Here is an 18,265-nt window from a genome sequence, read left to right as displayed (position 1 = left end):
TAGAAGCCACCGTGTTCTAATAAGCACCTCATATGCTGAAGTTCAGAAAAAGAAGAGAGAAAACCTGAGCTAAACAAGTTACTGTGGGGATGGAGAGGCAGGGGAAGATGGAAACGTCATAAGGACTTGTGGAGGAGTTTCAAATGTCATCTGGCTCTCTCTCTTAGACACTAGATGGCTGGTAGCATTGCTTGGCTCACACAGAACATAGAGAAGGAAGAGTAGGTTTGGAGGGACAGTGTTGGAAATATCCATTAGAAGAGTAAACGATTTGCGGTCCTAGAGTACAATCATTCATTTATTATACAAGTATTTCCCGAGTGTGATTGTTGATGACTGTTCTAGGCAGTGAAGATGCACAGACAAGGCCTCAGCTCTCTTAGAGCTCTCAGTCCCCCTGGGAGACCCACACACACAAACAAGAGTGCAGAAGTGGTAAGTGCTATAAAGAAAATGAATCTGAATGCTCAGAGAAGAAGTAATGGGGCTATTTAGATTGGGTGTCAGGGAAGACAGTAGTGTAATTATCACTATAATTACTGGTAGCATAGATGGAATCCTTTGTACATGCCAAGTGGATTATTTCATTAATCCACAAAACAATCTTCTAGGAAGCTACATTGAGAGGGTAGAAACACGCTCAGGTTCAAATGGAACCCTGCCTTTAGCCACACTCTTAACCACTAGTACTTTCTGGCCTCAAGAAGGTCTCATATGAGAAAGAGGAACACGGGGAAAGGTGTCTTCTGACAGCCAGGAGAGAAGACTATGTCAGGAGGAAGGGAATGGTCAACAGCGTGCAACAGTCCACACGCCCCAGATGGACAAGAAAAACTGGAAGGTCTCCATCAATTTGGCAACTAGATGATTATTGGTGACCCTGGCAAGAACAGCTTCAGTGAGGTAGTGAGGAAGCCCAGACTTCAGTGTTGGTAAAGACACTTCTCTTCCAAGGAACCACAGAGGAGAGGCAGCTTGCTTTTTGATGGCTATTGTGGTTTTGGTTTTGATTTGGTTTACAGAAGGGTGAGACTTGAGGGTTGAGCCTATGCAGGTGGAGAGGTTGTAGATATGTGAAGTGGAGGAAATAACTGATGAGGCAAAGTCCCAGCAGGGACAAGAAGGGAAGAGAATCAAGAGTGCAGAGCAGGGACTACTTGTCAGCAGGAAAAGGAGCATCTCTTCCTCTGTGGTGGTAGGGCACGGAGTAAGGAAGATGAGGTGCAGGAGTGTGGAGTTGTCTGAATTCTTTCTCTACAGTAGGTGATATTTTCATCTGCTCCAGGTGAAGGCCCCAGGGCTAGGGGAACAGAGGGATTCTACGGAAGGGTCTGCATTGAAATAGATCTTGTGGAGAATGAGAGTGGATATTCTAAGGATAGAAATAAATTCAAGTTGCCGTGAGGTTCCCTTTGAGTTTGGAGGCCCTGCATTCATGGCAGCTCCATCTTCAGAGCTGTGAGGTTTCCTCCACAGGACACCATCCAGGGTTGGCAGAGCTCTAGGCCATGCCAGTGGCACAAGCTGCTCGGGTGGCACCTGTTCTGGGCAGATCACATCTGTCTTTTATCTGGCTGCTTTTGGGTAGTCCTCAATTCATGGACCATTCAACAGCCAGAAGTAAACAAATATGCGATGCCAGAATTTATCTTCAGATTAGTCATTTAAGGAAAAGTCCTAATCTATGACATCTGAATATAAAATATGTATTAGATTAAAAAGTGGTTGGAGTCCAAAGCTCTTTAGAGCCAAATGATCACTGAAACAGCTTAAGTGATCCTGTTCTATTCTTGTGTGTATAATATTAGGAGTACTGCCTCTGTTTGATTCAATTAGAGATCCCTTTTAAAAGTCAAGTGCACAGCTTCCCTCGACTGTGACATTTTGTTGTTATGCTGTGAAGCAGCCACTTTAAGATAACACAAATCTTGTTCCTTACAGAGCATTTTGTTACAACTACATGAATACAAAGCAAAGGATGTAATCGAAAGGGTATCTGGCACTGTTCCAGAAAGTAATCTGGATTAGGCTATAACTGGCTGCCATAGTTTCAATTTCATTTCCGATCCATAACTTACTGCCCATAACTGACAATTAATTTAAAAGGTTAACTAGGATAGTACAAAAACACTCATCATTACCTTCTAGCTTACTCTGAAGTGTGTTTCACTAATGAACAGTTTTGAATAAATAACAAAATAAGATAATAGAGACTATTTTTACCACTATCTCTTCCTCCCCCTTTCTACCAATCACATATAAACTGATGGAGGAAATATTTATCAGAAGTGTAGAGTTATAGAGAGGGTGTTTTAGGTAACTGTTAGTTTCCACTTCTGAAGTCCATAGCAATTCATTAACAGAGAGAGGATTGAATAATTTTCTTTAGTTTTCAAAGTTCATGTGCAGCAGCTGAAATTAAAATGAGCAGTTGACTAAATTTTGTTCTTATCTGGCAACCTGGTAGAATATTATCTAAAAAGAAATTGGTGAGATTCGAGCAATTGCACTATTTCAAAAATTCAGAAGTTCCCTTTAAAAATATTTCTGTTCCCTTCCCCAAACCCGAAGTGTAAGATATTAATCACATCATAGAATCACATTCAATGTTGTCATAATTACTTTCCCTGATGTGCTGTCCTGAAAGCATTTTAGAAATAAAACCTGTGAAGTCCAGAGCACCTAAGGCTGGAGACATCATTGTCTTCATCTTCTGACCAAAGCCCAAGAGATGTACTTCAACACCACTTCATGGTGTGTTTCTTAAAGAGGCAATCCTTCCTCTCCCTCTGCCTTCCAGGCATCAGAGTGGATTTCTAATTATAAGCCTACTTTATGTTTTTGGCTAAAACACCTTGAAATTCTTGTGCTCCCTCATTTCAGTTCTTCATACTACTTTAACTGCATGCAGACTTCAATACTTTCCCAAAGTATGTAAATCTAATTTATGCATGTTCCTCTTAATATTTATTTTCCTCCTAAGCAATGGAGAAAAATACTTTGGTTCTGTAACTGACATACTATTTTGACTCTTTAAACCATTTTGATTCTGTGGTAGATTGCAGCCAGATAAATAATTCACTGATGAAGCCAGGAAGGATTAACATATAATGCAAGAACACCACTATCTAACCCCAGAAGAATGCCAGCCAAACTCAGCAGCCCACTCCAAGTGACTTGAGTTCAGAGAAACTGCGGGAGTTACTGGGACACTGCTGTGGCATATTTAATTGTTGTTGTTGTTGTTTTGGTCGCTGTGGTGCCTGTTTCTGAGAATGAAAAAATAGAAGATATCAGGAAACGGGGAATACGGTGCAGCCTCTCATCTCTAAGAGCAACTGCCAAAGACGGGTGGACGCTCTCGAGAGGGGGCCATGGGGACCCGGCTGTCAGGTTAGGCGAGCGAGGGAGGGCGGGCCGGAGGGGAGGCGCGCTCCGGGAGAGAGTGGGGCGCTACACAGTGCGGGAGAGGGGAGGGAAGGGGGTGGAGAAGGGCGAGCCGGAGGGATGAGAGGAGAGGGAAAGTGGGAAAGGAGTAGAGGAGTAGCTGGCGCGCAGAGGTTACCCCGCGGGGCGCTCCGGGTGCCGAGGCATCCCGGTCCGCGCGCGCGGCTGAGCCTCCCCGCGTGGGACCGTCCCTTGTCGCGCCCGGGGCTGGTCCCGGGACGCCAGCGAGAGTGCAGAGTCTGGCGGGCGCAGTCAACTGGAGTCGGAGTCGCGGGCCACGCGGGAGTGGCGGTGGCTAGCCCTCTGGTCGTTATGAGGACGGATCTAAAATGACCAGCAAACGGAGACCTTTCCAAACGCAGCTCAGGAGATCCATCAGTGAGCAGTTACGGGACTCCACGGCCAGAGCCTGGGATCTGCTGTGGAAAAACGTCCGAGAGAAGCGGCTGGCAGGTCAGCGTCCCCGGGACCGCGGGGGCGGGAGGAGGCCCCAGCCGCGTTGCGCGCCCGGCTGGCCGCCGCCGGGGGTCCGGTGAGCAGGTTTCCCAGCCCCAGGCCCGGCCGAGCGGGCTGTCTGCACCGCCCTCCTCGGTCTGGGCCCCGGATCGCCGGTGCGCGAGGGCTCCACGCCCGGCGCGCGCTGACAGCCGGCCTGGGACTCCGTGCGGGCCGGGAGGGGGACGGGGTGCACCTGGGGAGACTTCCTCCAGACAGCTGTTCGCCCTGCTCTGTCTCATCCCACCCCATCCCATCCTACCCTACCTCAGGGAGCAACTTCCCAGCCCAAGAGACCCTCTGTGAGGGCTGCCCCTTTCCCAATTTCGCCTTTCCACGTGGGACATAGTCTCTGAGAGTGTGGGAGGGAGCTCCAGAACAAGGCACGGAGGCGATCCAAAGCGTCCGGATACCAGACATCTGGAGGAGGAGAGGGGCGACTTGAACAAAAACAGGTGGACAGTTGTTGGGGGAAGTAGCCAAAAGCTGTGGATCTGGCTCTCTGCCCTTTGGGGTTGCAAAAACAAACAAACAAATGAAGCCCTCCCTTTGAGGAAAACTTTGCCCAATCAGAGGAAGAGAGGAGGTTGATTATTCTGAGTCAAGGGGTCCTTTAGGATTCTTGCTTGGGTCAGAATGCCAGCCCCCTCATCAGCACCAAAGGCAGCGTCAGGCTGCGGCTTCACTTCACCATCCTCTTGTAGGGCCCCGGTGCAGTGAGTGGGCCGCCCACCGCGGAGCTCTCAGTGGGAGTTTTAGGTCGGGTTAGTTACCGCATCAGTGAGGGAGAGCGCCCAATTCCATAGCACAGTTCCTGGGCAGTGTGTGGGTTAGTACCCCTTTTCCCCAAAGGAAGTTGGAAGATGCTTCAGAAATAGGAGGAAGCGTGGTAGGAAAGGTCCCTGAGGTGACAGTGAGTTGAGTCTGTGCTTGTTGTCGTCTCTTTGTCCTCTCCAGGACTATCTCTCAGGTTGGGAAATGTGTGGAGCCCGCACGGAAGGAAAAGGATGCCTAGGTAACGTGGGAGCTTTAACCTTCTCTGGGCTCCGCCCCCTTTTCCTTGCTTAAAATGTGGAACATACAGTTTGCTAGATGTGCTGCCCTTAAACTTGGCAAACACATCCCCCATCAGCCTGAAGGCATTCTGGAGTACATGTCCAGAGTCTGCGTCACCTTGGGCAGAGGGTCCTTAGCAAGCTAACTAAATTACAAGTAGGGATTACAGACGATTCCAACACTCCATGTTGTGAGCATAAAATATCCATCCCGTATTTTCTCTCCAAAACAGTGGACACATTTAGTAATCACCAAAGAAATCAACAAACTTTTTGGTCTGGACACAAAAATAAATTGTGGTAAACCAGTGGTTCTGACTGTTGAGTTTTAAAGACCTATATGTGCATTGTAGACTTCAATTAATAACAGTTAATAACTCGCTCGGTTATCATGCTAAATTGTATAATCTACATGATGGATGGTGTTAGAGAAAATTTTTGTGGTCTGGTAAATGTTTGTTGCCTCATAACTTCAGAAATGCTTACTGCAAATGTCTCTTTCCTAGCTTCTGTTATTTAAGTTTGTTAAATCAGTGGATCCTCAGGAAACAAAGAAGTCTTTCCAGAAGGGCTGCCAAGGCTGTGCTAGGTTTTAATAGAAGCTGAGACCAAACATGGCTGCAGCCCTGCCTTTTTTAAAAGGAGATGTAGGAAGGAAGACAGTGTAATGTAAAGACTTTAAGCAATTAAGATCATCCAGGACACTCACATATTCATATGGATTTTGCATTGCAGTTAAGGTGGTGGAGTGAAAAAGTTTGATGCTGGAAAATAAACCATAGGTAGAGATTTTAAGACCATGAATATCTAGAAGTTAAGGCTAAAAGTGGCTTCAGAATGCCAAGTAGAAGAGTTCTTTCAGAGTGGTAGTCATTTTTTAAAAATAGAGGTCTGAGGTTTTAAAATGTTTAATCAGAATATTAATATCTGCTTAAGCATAATCTGCTTACCACTCTGCTAACAGTGGGTGCTAGCAGGTTATTCAACTGGGACCAAACAATCCTCTGTGAAGCAGACTTCATCTTCTGCTTCTCTAAACAGGCTGGGATGCTTGCCACAAAACCAAGCCAATTCTGTGAAGGAGCTTTTAGATGCAAATTGATTTTCTTAGGTTTTCTTGCTAAGGTAGCTAAAATATGGAACTTTGGCCATGAGGCACTGAAATACTGAAGTTATTAATGTTGGCAGCAATTCTAGGTGAAAGCGCTCTTCGTTTGTAAAAGTGTTCTTTATATGGTTCAGTTCACAATATCAGAATACCCATCTAGGTTTAGGTGTCACTTGATGATGGGGCTTTGTTCAGAAGAATGTGTCCTTAGGCAATTTTGTCCTTGTGAGAATATCATGGAGTGTATGTTCTTACACAAAACTCCTCCACACCAAGGCTACATGGTATGGCCTCTTGTTCATGTGACTGTACTAAATACTGTCAGCAGTTGTAACCTGTAAGTATTTGTGTATCTAGACATATCTAAACATGCAAAAGATACAGTAAAAAACAGTATTATAAGCTTATGGGACCACCATCAAATCAGTCCAGAGTGTCACTGACCAAAATGTCATTATGTGGCGTATATGAATGTGCCCCAAGAGGGCATCTGTCCTGCTAAGAGACAATATCAGGCAATAGGCATTTTTTTGTTTGTTTTTGTTTTATTTTTTATCTTTTTCTGTCAGATAAGTTTTGTACTTGGACTTCTTTAACTTGCCTAAAATTTTCTTCTTGTTACATTTAGTCAATGGAAATGTTCTAAGTGCTTTATTACAAACTTGTGTTCATTGTCTAGATTATTCTGAAGGTATTTGATTCTCTCTTTTGTTTTTTACATTACAAGGAAGAAAAACCTCATTCTAATTCACTCTTAACTTCTGTTCGTAAAAGGCTATCTTGTCAAGGGAACAGAAGGACAAAAAAAAAAAGAACTGTTTGAAGCCTGGAGGTTTCTATCCTGTGGGGCCATATTCAGGAAGGAGAGAATTGTATATAATTGGAAAAGCATTCCTTTTCTTTTCTTTCTTTTTTTTTTTTGTAAACAATGAACATTTATTATTCTGCAGTTTTGTGGGTGTTCAGGAGTCCAGGGGAGTTTGGCTGGGTGGTTTTGTCTCAGGGTCTCCCATGAGATTTTCATTCCAGTGGCTGGTGGAGGTGGCTGCACCTAAAGGCTTGATGGGGGATCCAGGGACCTGCTTCCAAGCTTCCTCAACAGGTGTCGCCAGGCCTTGGTTCCTCTCAGGCTGTTGGTTGGAGGCTTCAGTTCTCCATGTATGTCTCACCACACAAGGTGACAGAGATCTGAGGAGGAGAGGAAAAGCATGCACTCAAGACAGGAATTACGATCTTTATAACCTCATCTCAGAAGTGACTTGTTATTATTTCTACTGTATATTGTTGCAATGTGGGAGGGAACTCAGGACTCAAGAAATGGCATCCAGGAAGTGGTGAGAATCAGGGCTCAGTGTGGAGACTGTGTATCACAGGTAGAAAAACATTTAGGATTGTTCTTAGGAAATGCTAGTTCAAACCTGAAATAAGGAAGCCCCCAAAGAAGACATGTTTTTGTTTGTGCAAACAGCCTGGGAAAAGTGCTTCTTAACGCTGGTCACAGTAACACAAATGATTAAATCAACGACAGGTAATATGTTCATTTCATTGCAAAATTATGATAGGGAATTATTGTTAAAGAACTGATATTTGGGAGCCCTTCTTGGGCTTTCCAGTTCTATGAAGTTGCTAAAGTTCTACCAAACTGTGGCATTTTGCCCCTGCATATGTCTTAGTTTCCCAAGATTGTCCTAAGTTTCCCGTAGATTCCCACTCTTTTGGGGTGTCAGCAAGAGTTTTTCTCTCTGTCATTTCAATATTCATCATTGCAATAGTAATGGTAATTGTTGTCTGTTGGTCAGTGTTCAAAGCAGGAGTCAAATTCAGGTGATCAGGAGTCATAGGTCATCTGTGTCCATTCCCTTCTGTACCATCCTGTGACTCTGTGGAGTCAAGACTCCACAGATCCTTTCTAAAGCTCTGTGTCACTGGAAGTTCAATTTAAAAAGAACAAATGAACTGGGAAAAGTATTCTTTCTTCTTTCCTGGAGTAACAAGGATAACTCTAAGCACCTCTAAGCTTGTCCACTAACATCCTCTTGGGCTCAGCAGTGTATGGGCTTATAGGGATTTGAAACAAACACCTGCAGTCACATCCAGCCTGTTGGGACCCTCTGTGGTTTTCACTCTGCCCACTACCACTGGGAGGGCTGCCGAGAATGGGATGCTGGTGCAAACCCAAAATGCACAGCGCATTTCTTCAACGTGAGAAAGAGACAGTTTCTTTTGGCTTCTCCAGTTCCTTAACCAGCCACCATTGGTGAAAATTCTAAACTTTTACAGTGTCTTTATATTCTCGAGTCAAAAGCATACCCTTTAGCTTATGGTGTTTGTAAGCAGCTTAAACTACTTTTTAACTGTTAATGTCTACGAACATTTAGATGACTTCGCTAAAGCTTTCTGCTTCTTTACTTTAAAATCCTACTCTATTTTAATGGAAATTTAATCCATATGTTTGATTCCTTTATGCTCACATAACAATATTTAGGTAGCTGGTGAACTAATTGATGTCCAAGTCTTTTGATCTCCTTTATAGACTCATTTTAAGTCATCTCTCTCAGATACAGGAAGTTCTCTTGCTGCCAAGAATATCCTGACTTAAAACACTGAAAAGTTTGAGTTTTGTTAGAACCAAATTCCACCAAATTTCCTCAAGTTCTTGTCATGTTAAAACAGGTTCATTCATTGTCAAAGTCAACAGTGGCACCCTGTGATGTAAACACCAGATTGGGACTTCAATACAAAGCAAGATCAAGAATAAAACATGAAGCATAAAAATGTTCCTTGTTAAAAATCTAACTGTGTTCCACGGTATCAAAAGTATGGGATGATACTAGATCATTCTTTTCATGTATTTCATGTCCTTTTTATTATCACTTTGCTGTGAAGAATAGGTCTTGTTTGGTCAGGGGGTTGGGTATGTGTTTTAAATACTTTTGGAGATGCTACTATATTTACATGTGATTTATATTAACAATAACAAAAAAAATCTTTCAAGTAAATATACAATTAAAACCAGAGAAGGCGAGCACATACTTATATCAGGGTTCTCGACTTTAGTGGCACATGGGATTATCTGAAGCTTTTCAGAAGGACTAATATCCTGGCCCCCTCCCGGAGATTCTGATCCACTTCAAATGGGTCCTGGTTATTAGTAGTTTTTAAAATCTGTAGAAAGTTTCACCATATAGTCGGGGTGAGAACCACTGATATATTATATCATACTACCGCATGATAACTCACAGAATTCTGGGTCTAATATAATGTCGTATTTTAAGCCCCTGAGACAAATTTGCATAAATGAGGCCAGAATGAGCTTGTCATATTACAGGGACAGAAAAGAAAAAAGGTGGGTCCTTCATTATTCCTGGAGAATAATGAAAGAGAATCTAATGAAAAAGGTGGTGGGGCTGAATGTCAGAAACATAGATAAGATCAGGTTGTAATGTCTGGTCAAACGAAGCTTAGCTCATCAGGTTGGGCTTTGTTGCCAGGCCTGGAAAGAAGTTTGGATTTGGTTCTACATGTGATAGAACCAAAGAGCTTTAAGCAGAGGAATGACAAGACCTGAATAAATTACTGCCGGTAGTGGTCCAGGTGAGAGATGAACCGTGACATGGTGAGAATGATGGAAATGGAGAGAAGGGGAGATGCTTGGAGCATATCTTAGAAGCAGCGATAACAATGCTGACACATTTAGTCATTGGAAGCAGGGGAAAGGGGCTCTTGGGTTTCTGACATAAACAACTAAGTTCAGGGTGGTGCTACTGGCTGAGATGGGGGACAATTGGTAGAGGAATGACGGGGGTCTCTGTTGACCGCTTTGGCTTTGGAATGCCTCTAAGACACCTAAAAGTCAAAGTCAAAGAATTGGATGCACAAGTGTAAGCTTGGGAGGGAAGTCACAGCCAGAGACATAAATGTCAGAGTTACTGGCACATGATTATAATTTGTAAAATCAAACAAACAAACCAAAACTGGATGGAGCTTCTTAGGAAGAGAATATAGATAAAAGTAGGGGGCCAAGGACCAAGTACTGGGGCATTCTCTGCATAGAGCGCAACATTTGCACATAAATACACATATGGGTATCCTAAATTTTCAGGAAATTATAAAGATAGCAACATCATTCTCAAATTCAGCATTCTTCTAGCACAATAGCAGTGCTGCATGGAGTAATCTTTTGTGATATATTTGTGACTTATTTGATCTCAGAAACATTGATGAATAAACATAACATGAAGAATGCATGCCTTGCTAACGGCTATGCCTTTTTGATTAGAAATTACATTGCAAAGTAAAAATAAACATTTAAAAATAACATTTAATGGAAAGACTTTTCAAAGTTGCCCCTCATACATGCATAAAAAAATAGTTCATAAAAATGGTCTTATTGTTAATACTTCTCTGGTTACTATAACTTGCACCCACTTACAATGGGGTAAGAGCTTGTTTTCCTCAGGATTTCTCTCATGTCATACTACTCTGGAATAGTCTGGTCAAACAAAGCTTAGCTCATAAGAAAGGTTCTGTGTATTGATTTTTCCAACATAGCACTCATTTACTGACCTTTATGGGTTATGCTTTGCCCATAGTAAAGTTGATCAAGGTGAAATTTCTCAGAGAAAAGTAGACAGCCAGCCTCTTACATTTTTGTATTTGTAAGGACAGTGACTTATATTGGGCCTTATCTATCTGCTATATATGCTGGCTAGCCCTTGGAGACAACACATTTTCCTTCTGGAACTGGGGGTGGAGGGTGGGGGGAAGGCCATGTTCATTAATTTCTGGTGGTTGCTCTAATAAGAGACACAAGCCCAGCTAGTTGACAATTGGATATGCTTTTTTGTTAGGTCACCAACTCAATCATTTAGACAGGGAGCCTATGTCTAATGAAATTAATATCTACTTTTCCTTCATGCTTTCAAAATCATATGTTGAACAGAGCAGCTTATAAAGAAAGTTTTGTTTTGAGACCTTATCGTTTTCTAGGGGTTTGTCCAACCATATATTTCTGTTTGGCTCTTTTGCAAGTTTGGTGATATTGCAAAATGAAAATAAAAATGGTTTGAAAAGTATTACAACATTCCTGGACTTTTTTCAGAGCCCTTGAATTTTTAGACCTAAAGCAGTTGAGTTGAAGGACAAACATTTTTGTCATGTTTTTAGTTAGTCAATAAGTATTTATTGAGCCATGAAATAGCATCCTTGTCAAAGCATGTTGGGACAGTAATGCAGGATATTAATTCAGAACTGTGGTTGTATCCGGGCAAAGCACATAAATTTTATTATGCTGCCCATATCACTTAACTCATCTATTTGACCAGAAATAGAGCAAGCTTCCAGAAATTGCAAAAGGGCAGTAGAGAATGTGCCATGACTGCACAGTATCGTATTTGCAAATCTGCTGTGTCAAGACATCTTACATTTTCAGGCAGAGTATTTCTTTAGCAATATTTTTATCCAAAATAAAATTTTCAGAATTTTATGGTTTTCTTGTTTGGTACAATAGCAGATGTATTATCTATAATTCATCATGGTATACTGTGTTTGTTGAATACTTCTTTCTCCTTGCTATATAGGAAATTAAATGAACAATAGAGACAATCGTGCAACTCCATCAAAATTAATACTTTTACTCACAATGATATTAAATTGGAACATCTTACGCTTTTTATCTTGTCTGCATCTGGATAAAATGGAAACATTCTTAGGTGTCTTGAAAGATCTTTGGAAGTGTTTTACATTGAAAATTAACATTTATTATTGGAATATAAGTATGAATGTGTGACTGTCTAGAAAGTTATGCTAATCTATCACTGCCTGGGAATGTGTGAATTGCCACAGTGACATCACGATGGCAAGATAGTATTTCTCTCCCTTGCCTGATGATGAGATGTAGTCATCACAGAACTCTTCAAACACAATGATGGATCGCACCTGTCCAAGCCACAAGGAATTGTCCATACAGTCTTGGAAACAAATCGCATCTTTCTTTTAATGCCAAAAGAAGACTTCATAAGCAGTAGACATGAAAGAGAAGCACTCGTTAGAATGAAAATAATTCAAAAAAGCTTTTGCATATTTCAACTATTGTCTTTCTTATAGGCTCTTTTATTCTTTCTAGAAAGAAAGCAGAGAGGCTTTGTGTTAAGTGTTTGATTTCCACCTCTTACATCTAAATCAAGGCAACAACAAATGAAAAGTGTGCTCTTAGACCTTCCGAGTAGCACCATGATGCCGGGAAAGAGATTGACTATCTGGGAGATCATACGTCTAAAATCACAACTCAATGCATAATTAACATCTGTGAATGTAGCATTGGTTTAGTCATATGTTGATACAAATATTTGCAATAGCTGTGGCTATGGAGCTTGCCCAGTGTCTTAAATGCACGTTATTTATGGGTTCATACGGCCACGTAGTGGAGGGCGGGGTTTGAGCATGATGGAAATTTATTGGCCCAGCACCATGATCCAGCAGTAAGAGTAGCTACTGGAAGACCACATGGGTTTGAATTCTGCTTCCCCCATTTAAACAGTGGGTCCTCAGACAAGATAATTAAACTCCTTAGTTTTCCACATGTTTAAAAAAGGGCAAAAGCATAGTGCTTACCTCATAAAGTTGTTGTGAGGATTAAATGAGCGAATATTTGCCTAGCACTTAGCATAATGTCTAGCCCATAATAAACACTATATATGAGTTTAAGAAAAAAATATATATACCTATAGACAGGGAATAAAGAGCAAAGAGATGTGTTCTTAGCAGAGAAGATCCTTTAAACCCAGTCTTAAACCATCTATCTTCCCCACTTCTGGATTAATCTGTTTTGTTCTTGTATCTTATGAACCCATTTGAGATCCCATGTCCAGAGATTTCCAATTGCAAGACATTTGCATCATTCTTCTTGCTCTGACTGGGATTTAAAAATAATCATATGCTAAATATTTTGTTAGCATGATTGGTGACATCTTGTATAGTTGCATTAGTGCTGTAGCATGAATCATTCATTATACTAAGGTTCTGTCTTTCTTAAAGATCGTCGATTATGATTTGATCATCAAAATCACCATCAGCAGTAGAGCTATGCAAATAAAAATTAATTTACATGCCCTTGGCCTAAGTGGAATTTGATGGAGACCTAATAAAAACGAGAGAAGTTGGACTAGATGATCTTGAAGATCCCATTCAGCTTTAAAGATCATGAGTCTGGAAAACTAAACTGTGAGTCTAAAAGAAGCTCAAAATTCCTTTTTTTGTGTGGATTTCCTGGGATGTTCTGTTAGATGGGGGAGGGGAGAAGCCAGGAAGTGTACCCAAGGAAACCTACCAGTGCCATCCCCACAGAACTTGGTTCTCTAGCAACTTAGCAACTTACACCAGCAACTTATAACTGGTAACTTCTGTTACTGGAACTACCTCTGCCAAAATGGAAGATGGAGCAAGAAGAGGACAAGCCAGGAATCCAGGGCCTGCAAACATATTTAACATCTCAACAGTCCTTGTACCACACTCAGGCAGAGCTGGCTGCAGGAGAGTGTGACCTGTGCAGTCACATGGGGCCGGCCCTCACAAGGCATCTTCATTTTCACTAAGCTCTACAAATGATGTAGCCATCCTGCACTCAGGGGAAGACAGAGCCTTGTAGAAGCTTGCCTTGCTTTGCCAGTTCATCTTCATCAGTGACTTGGTGTTGTGTACATAAGTTAAAAGCAAGTGTAAATCACAGGATGTTAGAACTGGAAGGGACCTTGAGAGCTTCCCTGGAGCATCAATATTCTACAGTACACGCCTCTGTGCCCTCGCTTTCAGGGAAGGTGAACTCCCAAGAAAGAAAGTGTGTTTGTTTCATTTTATTGTTTATTGATTCTGACAGCATTATAATGAAGTAAGGCAATAACGTGACCCCTGATATTTGCAGAACTATAATGGTTATGTTTTAGCTATTGTGTATTTTAATTAGATTGTTAAGAATGTATTGTGGTGCTTGGATATAACAGGAAATTGGGATGAGGTACACCTCTTGGTGTGAGAGGTTTTCAGATCCTTGTTTTGAAACTTCTTAATTAAGCTGTTTCTTAATTAAATATTTATTTACAATGCCCATATTAGATCAATTCATTAAACCATTTCTATTAAAAACATTAAAGCTATTTCCTGTGTAGGTTTCACACAGGCCATCTACTTAGAAAAGGAAATTAGGAGAGGTAGTAATAAGGCCTATCATTTATCACCAGAGACTTTTAGTATATATCTGCCAACATTTTATTTTGTCATTATTCCCATCTGTCCCTGGGAAGACTAATGAAACTGACTGGAATCTAGTCTCATAAAGTTGCATAGATTAACTCCTCCTAGTGGAAGCTATACATAGAACTACCCAATTCATGATGTAAAAACTTTGTTTGAAAGTTATTTAATGTCATAATTGCCAAGTTGTGAAAGCAACCCGAATGTTTATTAATTCATGAATGGATCAACATACTATGGCACAGTATTTAGCCATAAGAAAAGATGGAGATTTTACATCTTTTGTGTTTACCTGGATGGAGCAAAAAGACGTTCTTCTTATTAAAATATCTCAAGATTGGAAAAAAAATATCCAGTGTACTCAATACTGATATGAAACCAGTATTAAATAACTGCATGCCCACACAATGATAAAACACACATATAGTCTAGCAAGGGGGAGGGGAGAGGAGGGAGAGCAGAGTGGGAGGGGAGAGGGTCATCAGCAGGAGGAGGGACGACAATTGGCAGGATCTCACCTAATGTGCACATCATGAGGGTGTTCAGCATGCCCCCGAGTGAAGGGCTCTTCTACATCATGAACTTAACCTTGAAAGTGAGAAAAATGTACCCTAAAAATTTGTAATCTCATATTAATTTGAAATAAAAAAAGAAAGTTATTTGATGCAAAGTATTTCTGAGCAATTGAAAAAAGAAAAGACTGGGCAGCACCTGTGGCTCAGAGAGTAGGGCGCCGGCCCCATATGCTGAGGGTGGCGGGTTCAAACCCAGCCCAGGCCAAACTGCAACAAAAAAATAGCCGGGCGCTGTGGCGGGCGCCTGTAGTCCCAGCTGCTCGGGAGGCTGAGGCAAGAGAATCGCGTAAGCCCAAGAGTTAGAGGTTGCTGTGAGCCGTGTGACGCCACGGCACTCTACCCGAGGGCGGTACAGTGAGACTCTGTCTCTACAAAAAAGAAAAAAGAAAGGACTGCAGGGTGGTGCCTGTGGCTCAAAGGAGTAGGGCACTGGCCCCATATGCCAGAGGTGGTGGGTTCAAGCCCTGCACTGGCCAAAAACTGCAAAAAAAAAAAAAAAAAAAGAAAGGACTGCATGCATTATTTGCTCTTTAGGTTACTTTGTTTGAATAGTTTTGAATAGTAACACAACTAAATAGGCAGATCTGAATCTATATCGTCAAAAAGTAGACCCACCTGACTGCAGGCCTGGGAACTCTGGCGGACACAGGCGGTGGTCCACGAGGAGAGAATCCAGTAAGAACTGTGGCTTGGTCAGTCTGTTCTGTGCATCTCACTCTGAACACAAGAGAAGTATAAGCTGGTCTACCAAAGAGCCTTAACAAATTTTACTTACCAAATAAGAAATGCAGAATCCGTAAGACAGTCATCAGTATTTAGAAGTTTAAGTTATAGGATCACTCTAGAGAAGGTCTCCTATACTCATACTGGAATTTAATGATTTACTCTTACCTATTAACCCCTACGCTACAAGCTGCTCCAGGGAAAGGGTAATTAATATCTTGTTCACTGTGGACATACCAGCTTCCCTAACATAGCAGCTGACTGGCTGGGTTATAGGGGTGTACAGTGAATACTTGTTGAGTGAGTGCATTAGTGATACTGCAACATTTATAGCTACCCAGCACTGGGCTCCATTGTATGCTGGGCTTTGTGCTGGGGCTTCATGTATTTTCTTATTTAATGCCCAGGCTTCTCAGCAGGTACCACCAGGGTCACCGTTAGCACACATGGTACCTTGATGAAATGAGAAAAGATACCTGCTCTTGTACCCAGTGCTGAATTTCAACCTCTACAGCCCTCCCTTGGTCACTTCCTGTTTGTAGAGCACAGCTGTCACAATGGCACATGTTGGCCTTGAGTGCTATTACTACCCTACTCTAGGGGTGTAAAAACCAAGGATTAGAGAGGTCAAGTGGCTTGTTCAAGGTGGATGCCCACTATTTGTGGCTTTGTATATTTTTGAAAGCAGCAGTATTCTCATGACTCCCGGAACCCATACCCTAATCACAGTCCAACACTTAGGTGCAAAGAAGTTGATGAGTGTCTTAGTAACAACATGGAACAATTTTCAGGGCCATGCCCCACCATTACTTCAAGGTAAGCACAGGATGTAAGAGTGGGAGCTGGCCATGGCATCCAGGTACCCCAAAGTCTCTGATACTCATGATGATAATTAATGATAATCCTGAATATATGGGTAGTACTTTACATGTTTGTCCATTAATGTAATAATGGCTTAAAATCAATTGATTCCAACAGAAGTCCTCTGAGGGAGGCAGGTTAGGTACCATGATCTCTATTGTGTTAAAGAGACAAATGAGGATAGGAAACACTAAGTGACTCCCTAGGGTCCATGGCCAGTGAGTGGCAGAGGGGATTTAAATCCAGGCTCCTACCCCAGTGCGGGCTCTCCTTTTCACTCTCTTGATGCCCAATGTGAGCTCTGTTCTGCCCAGGTCAGTCTACTGCTGTTACCTAAACCCACACTCCCAAACCTCACTGAGCACCAGAACTACCAGAAAAGCTTTCTAAAATCCAGGCTTCTGGATGCTTCGGCAGACCTATTTTGTGTGTGGGGGAGGGAGTCTGTAGGTATTTTTTAATTGAATTTTTTGTTAAATCATAACTGTATACATTTATGGGACAGAATGTGATGATTCGATACACAATGTGGAATGCTTACATCAAACTGATTGACACAACCATCACTTCACTTACTTCGTGTGGTAAGACATTTGTAATTTACTCTTAGTTGTTTTGAAGTGTACCCTTGTATTGTGCACATTAGGCGAGATCCCAAGAAATGCCGTCCCGCCTCCCTCCATGCATCCTTCCCCTCCCTTTCCCCTGCCTCCTCTCTCCTCCTTCTTATTGGACTATGTTTGTGTTTTATCATTCGTATGAATGTGTAAGTGATTGTATATTGGTTTCATAATAGTATTGAGTACACTGGATACTTTTTCCCCCATTCTTGAGATACTTTACTAAAAAGAATGTGTTCCATCTAGGTAAATATAAAAGATTTAAAGTCGGGAGCCACACAAGTTTCACCAACAACAGCCTGCCCCCACTGCAGGGTCTCTGCTGGGCATCCCTGTGCACGGCCTGGGGATTTCTGCAGGGATTGGGGAACATGCTGGGTGCCACTGGCTGCCACGGGCGGCAAACCAATTCTGTTGGCACGGGAAGAACTGTGGCACCACATGGCAGGAGGGGAGGAGGAAGAGGCCAAGAAAGATGGCTAACTAGAGGCTGTATTTTTTGAACAAGTTTTTCAGGTTTTGTTTTGTTTTTTATATTGCCTGACTGCCACTGTCTTTCCACCAGTGACTGGAAATGACTCTAAACCTCACTGCTATCCAGGTGGCATGCTGTGTACTATGGAGTATCTTTCAATACTTAAATCTCCCTCCTGCCTACCAAGTCCTGCTTGCCTTTCAAGGACTGGCCCAAGCCCTTTGTGATTTCATCGACAGTGCCATTTTGGAGATGCCCTCTCCCACATGGAGAGGGTCTCCCCTTCCACGTCAAGTTCCCTTCCTTTGAGGGATGGAGGGCAGGAGGAGCAGCCCTGGTGAGGGCTGCTTGGAGGGAGGGTCCTGGTTCAGTTTATCTGGGAGCCCTTCCATGATGCTGAGGTCATGATCATCATTCCCATTTTAAAGATGTGGCAAGTGAAGTTGGCCAAGTTCAGAACAGTTAGTACCGCAGAAAGTGCAGAGCAGAGGTTCATCTGCCTTCCAGGTTCCTGCCTTTCCGTTCACTTTACTGAGGCAGAGGTCCATGGTCCCTGTTTCACTAGCAAGATTTCCTTTGTGCTAGAATAGAGAAAGGTTGAGGAATCTTTCACCTCCTGGTATAAAATCCACATAGTAAAATCACTTAGGGATTGAGGA

General features: G+C 42.3%; 1 protein-coding gene across 4 annotated transcripts in view; it reads left to right on the top strand.

Annotated features, from left to right (window-relative positions):
- The window catches only part of STARD13 (StAR related lipid transfer domain containing 13), a 270,950-nt gene that overhangs the window by 30,545 nt on the left and 222,140 nt on the right, over positions 1 to 18,265 (top strand). Inside the window, exon 1 of one of the 4 annotated variants that reach the window (XM_053563155.1) lies at positions 3,536 to 3,900. The exons of the other annotated variants lie outside the window; for them this stretch is intronic. Within the exon in view, the coding sequence (XP_053419130.1) occupies positions 3,777 to 3,900 (124 nt within the window). The 5' untranslated portion in view covers positions 3,536 to 3,776. Of the gene's footprint in view, positions 1 to 3,535; positions 3,901 to 18,265 lie in introns of those variants that run through there. 4 annotated transcript variants of the gene reach the window in all.

The sequence above is a fragment of the Nycticebus coucang genome, chromosome 15, assembly GCF_027406575.1.
Source record: "Nycticebus coucang isolate mNycCou1 chromosome 15, mNycCou1.pri, whole genome shotgun sequence".
Classification (NCBI taxonomy): domain Eukaryota; kingdom Metazoa; phylum Chordata; class Mammalia; order Primates; family Lorisidae; genus Nycticebus; species Nycticebus coucang.
Note: the sequence above shows the minus strand (reverse complement) of the source record. Positions and strands in the feature narration are given on the sequence as shown.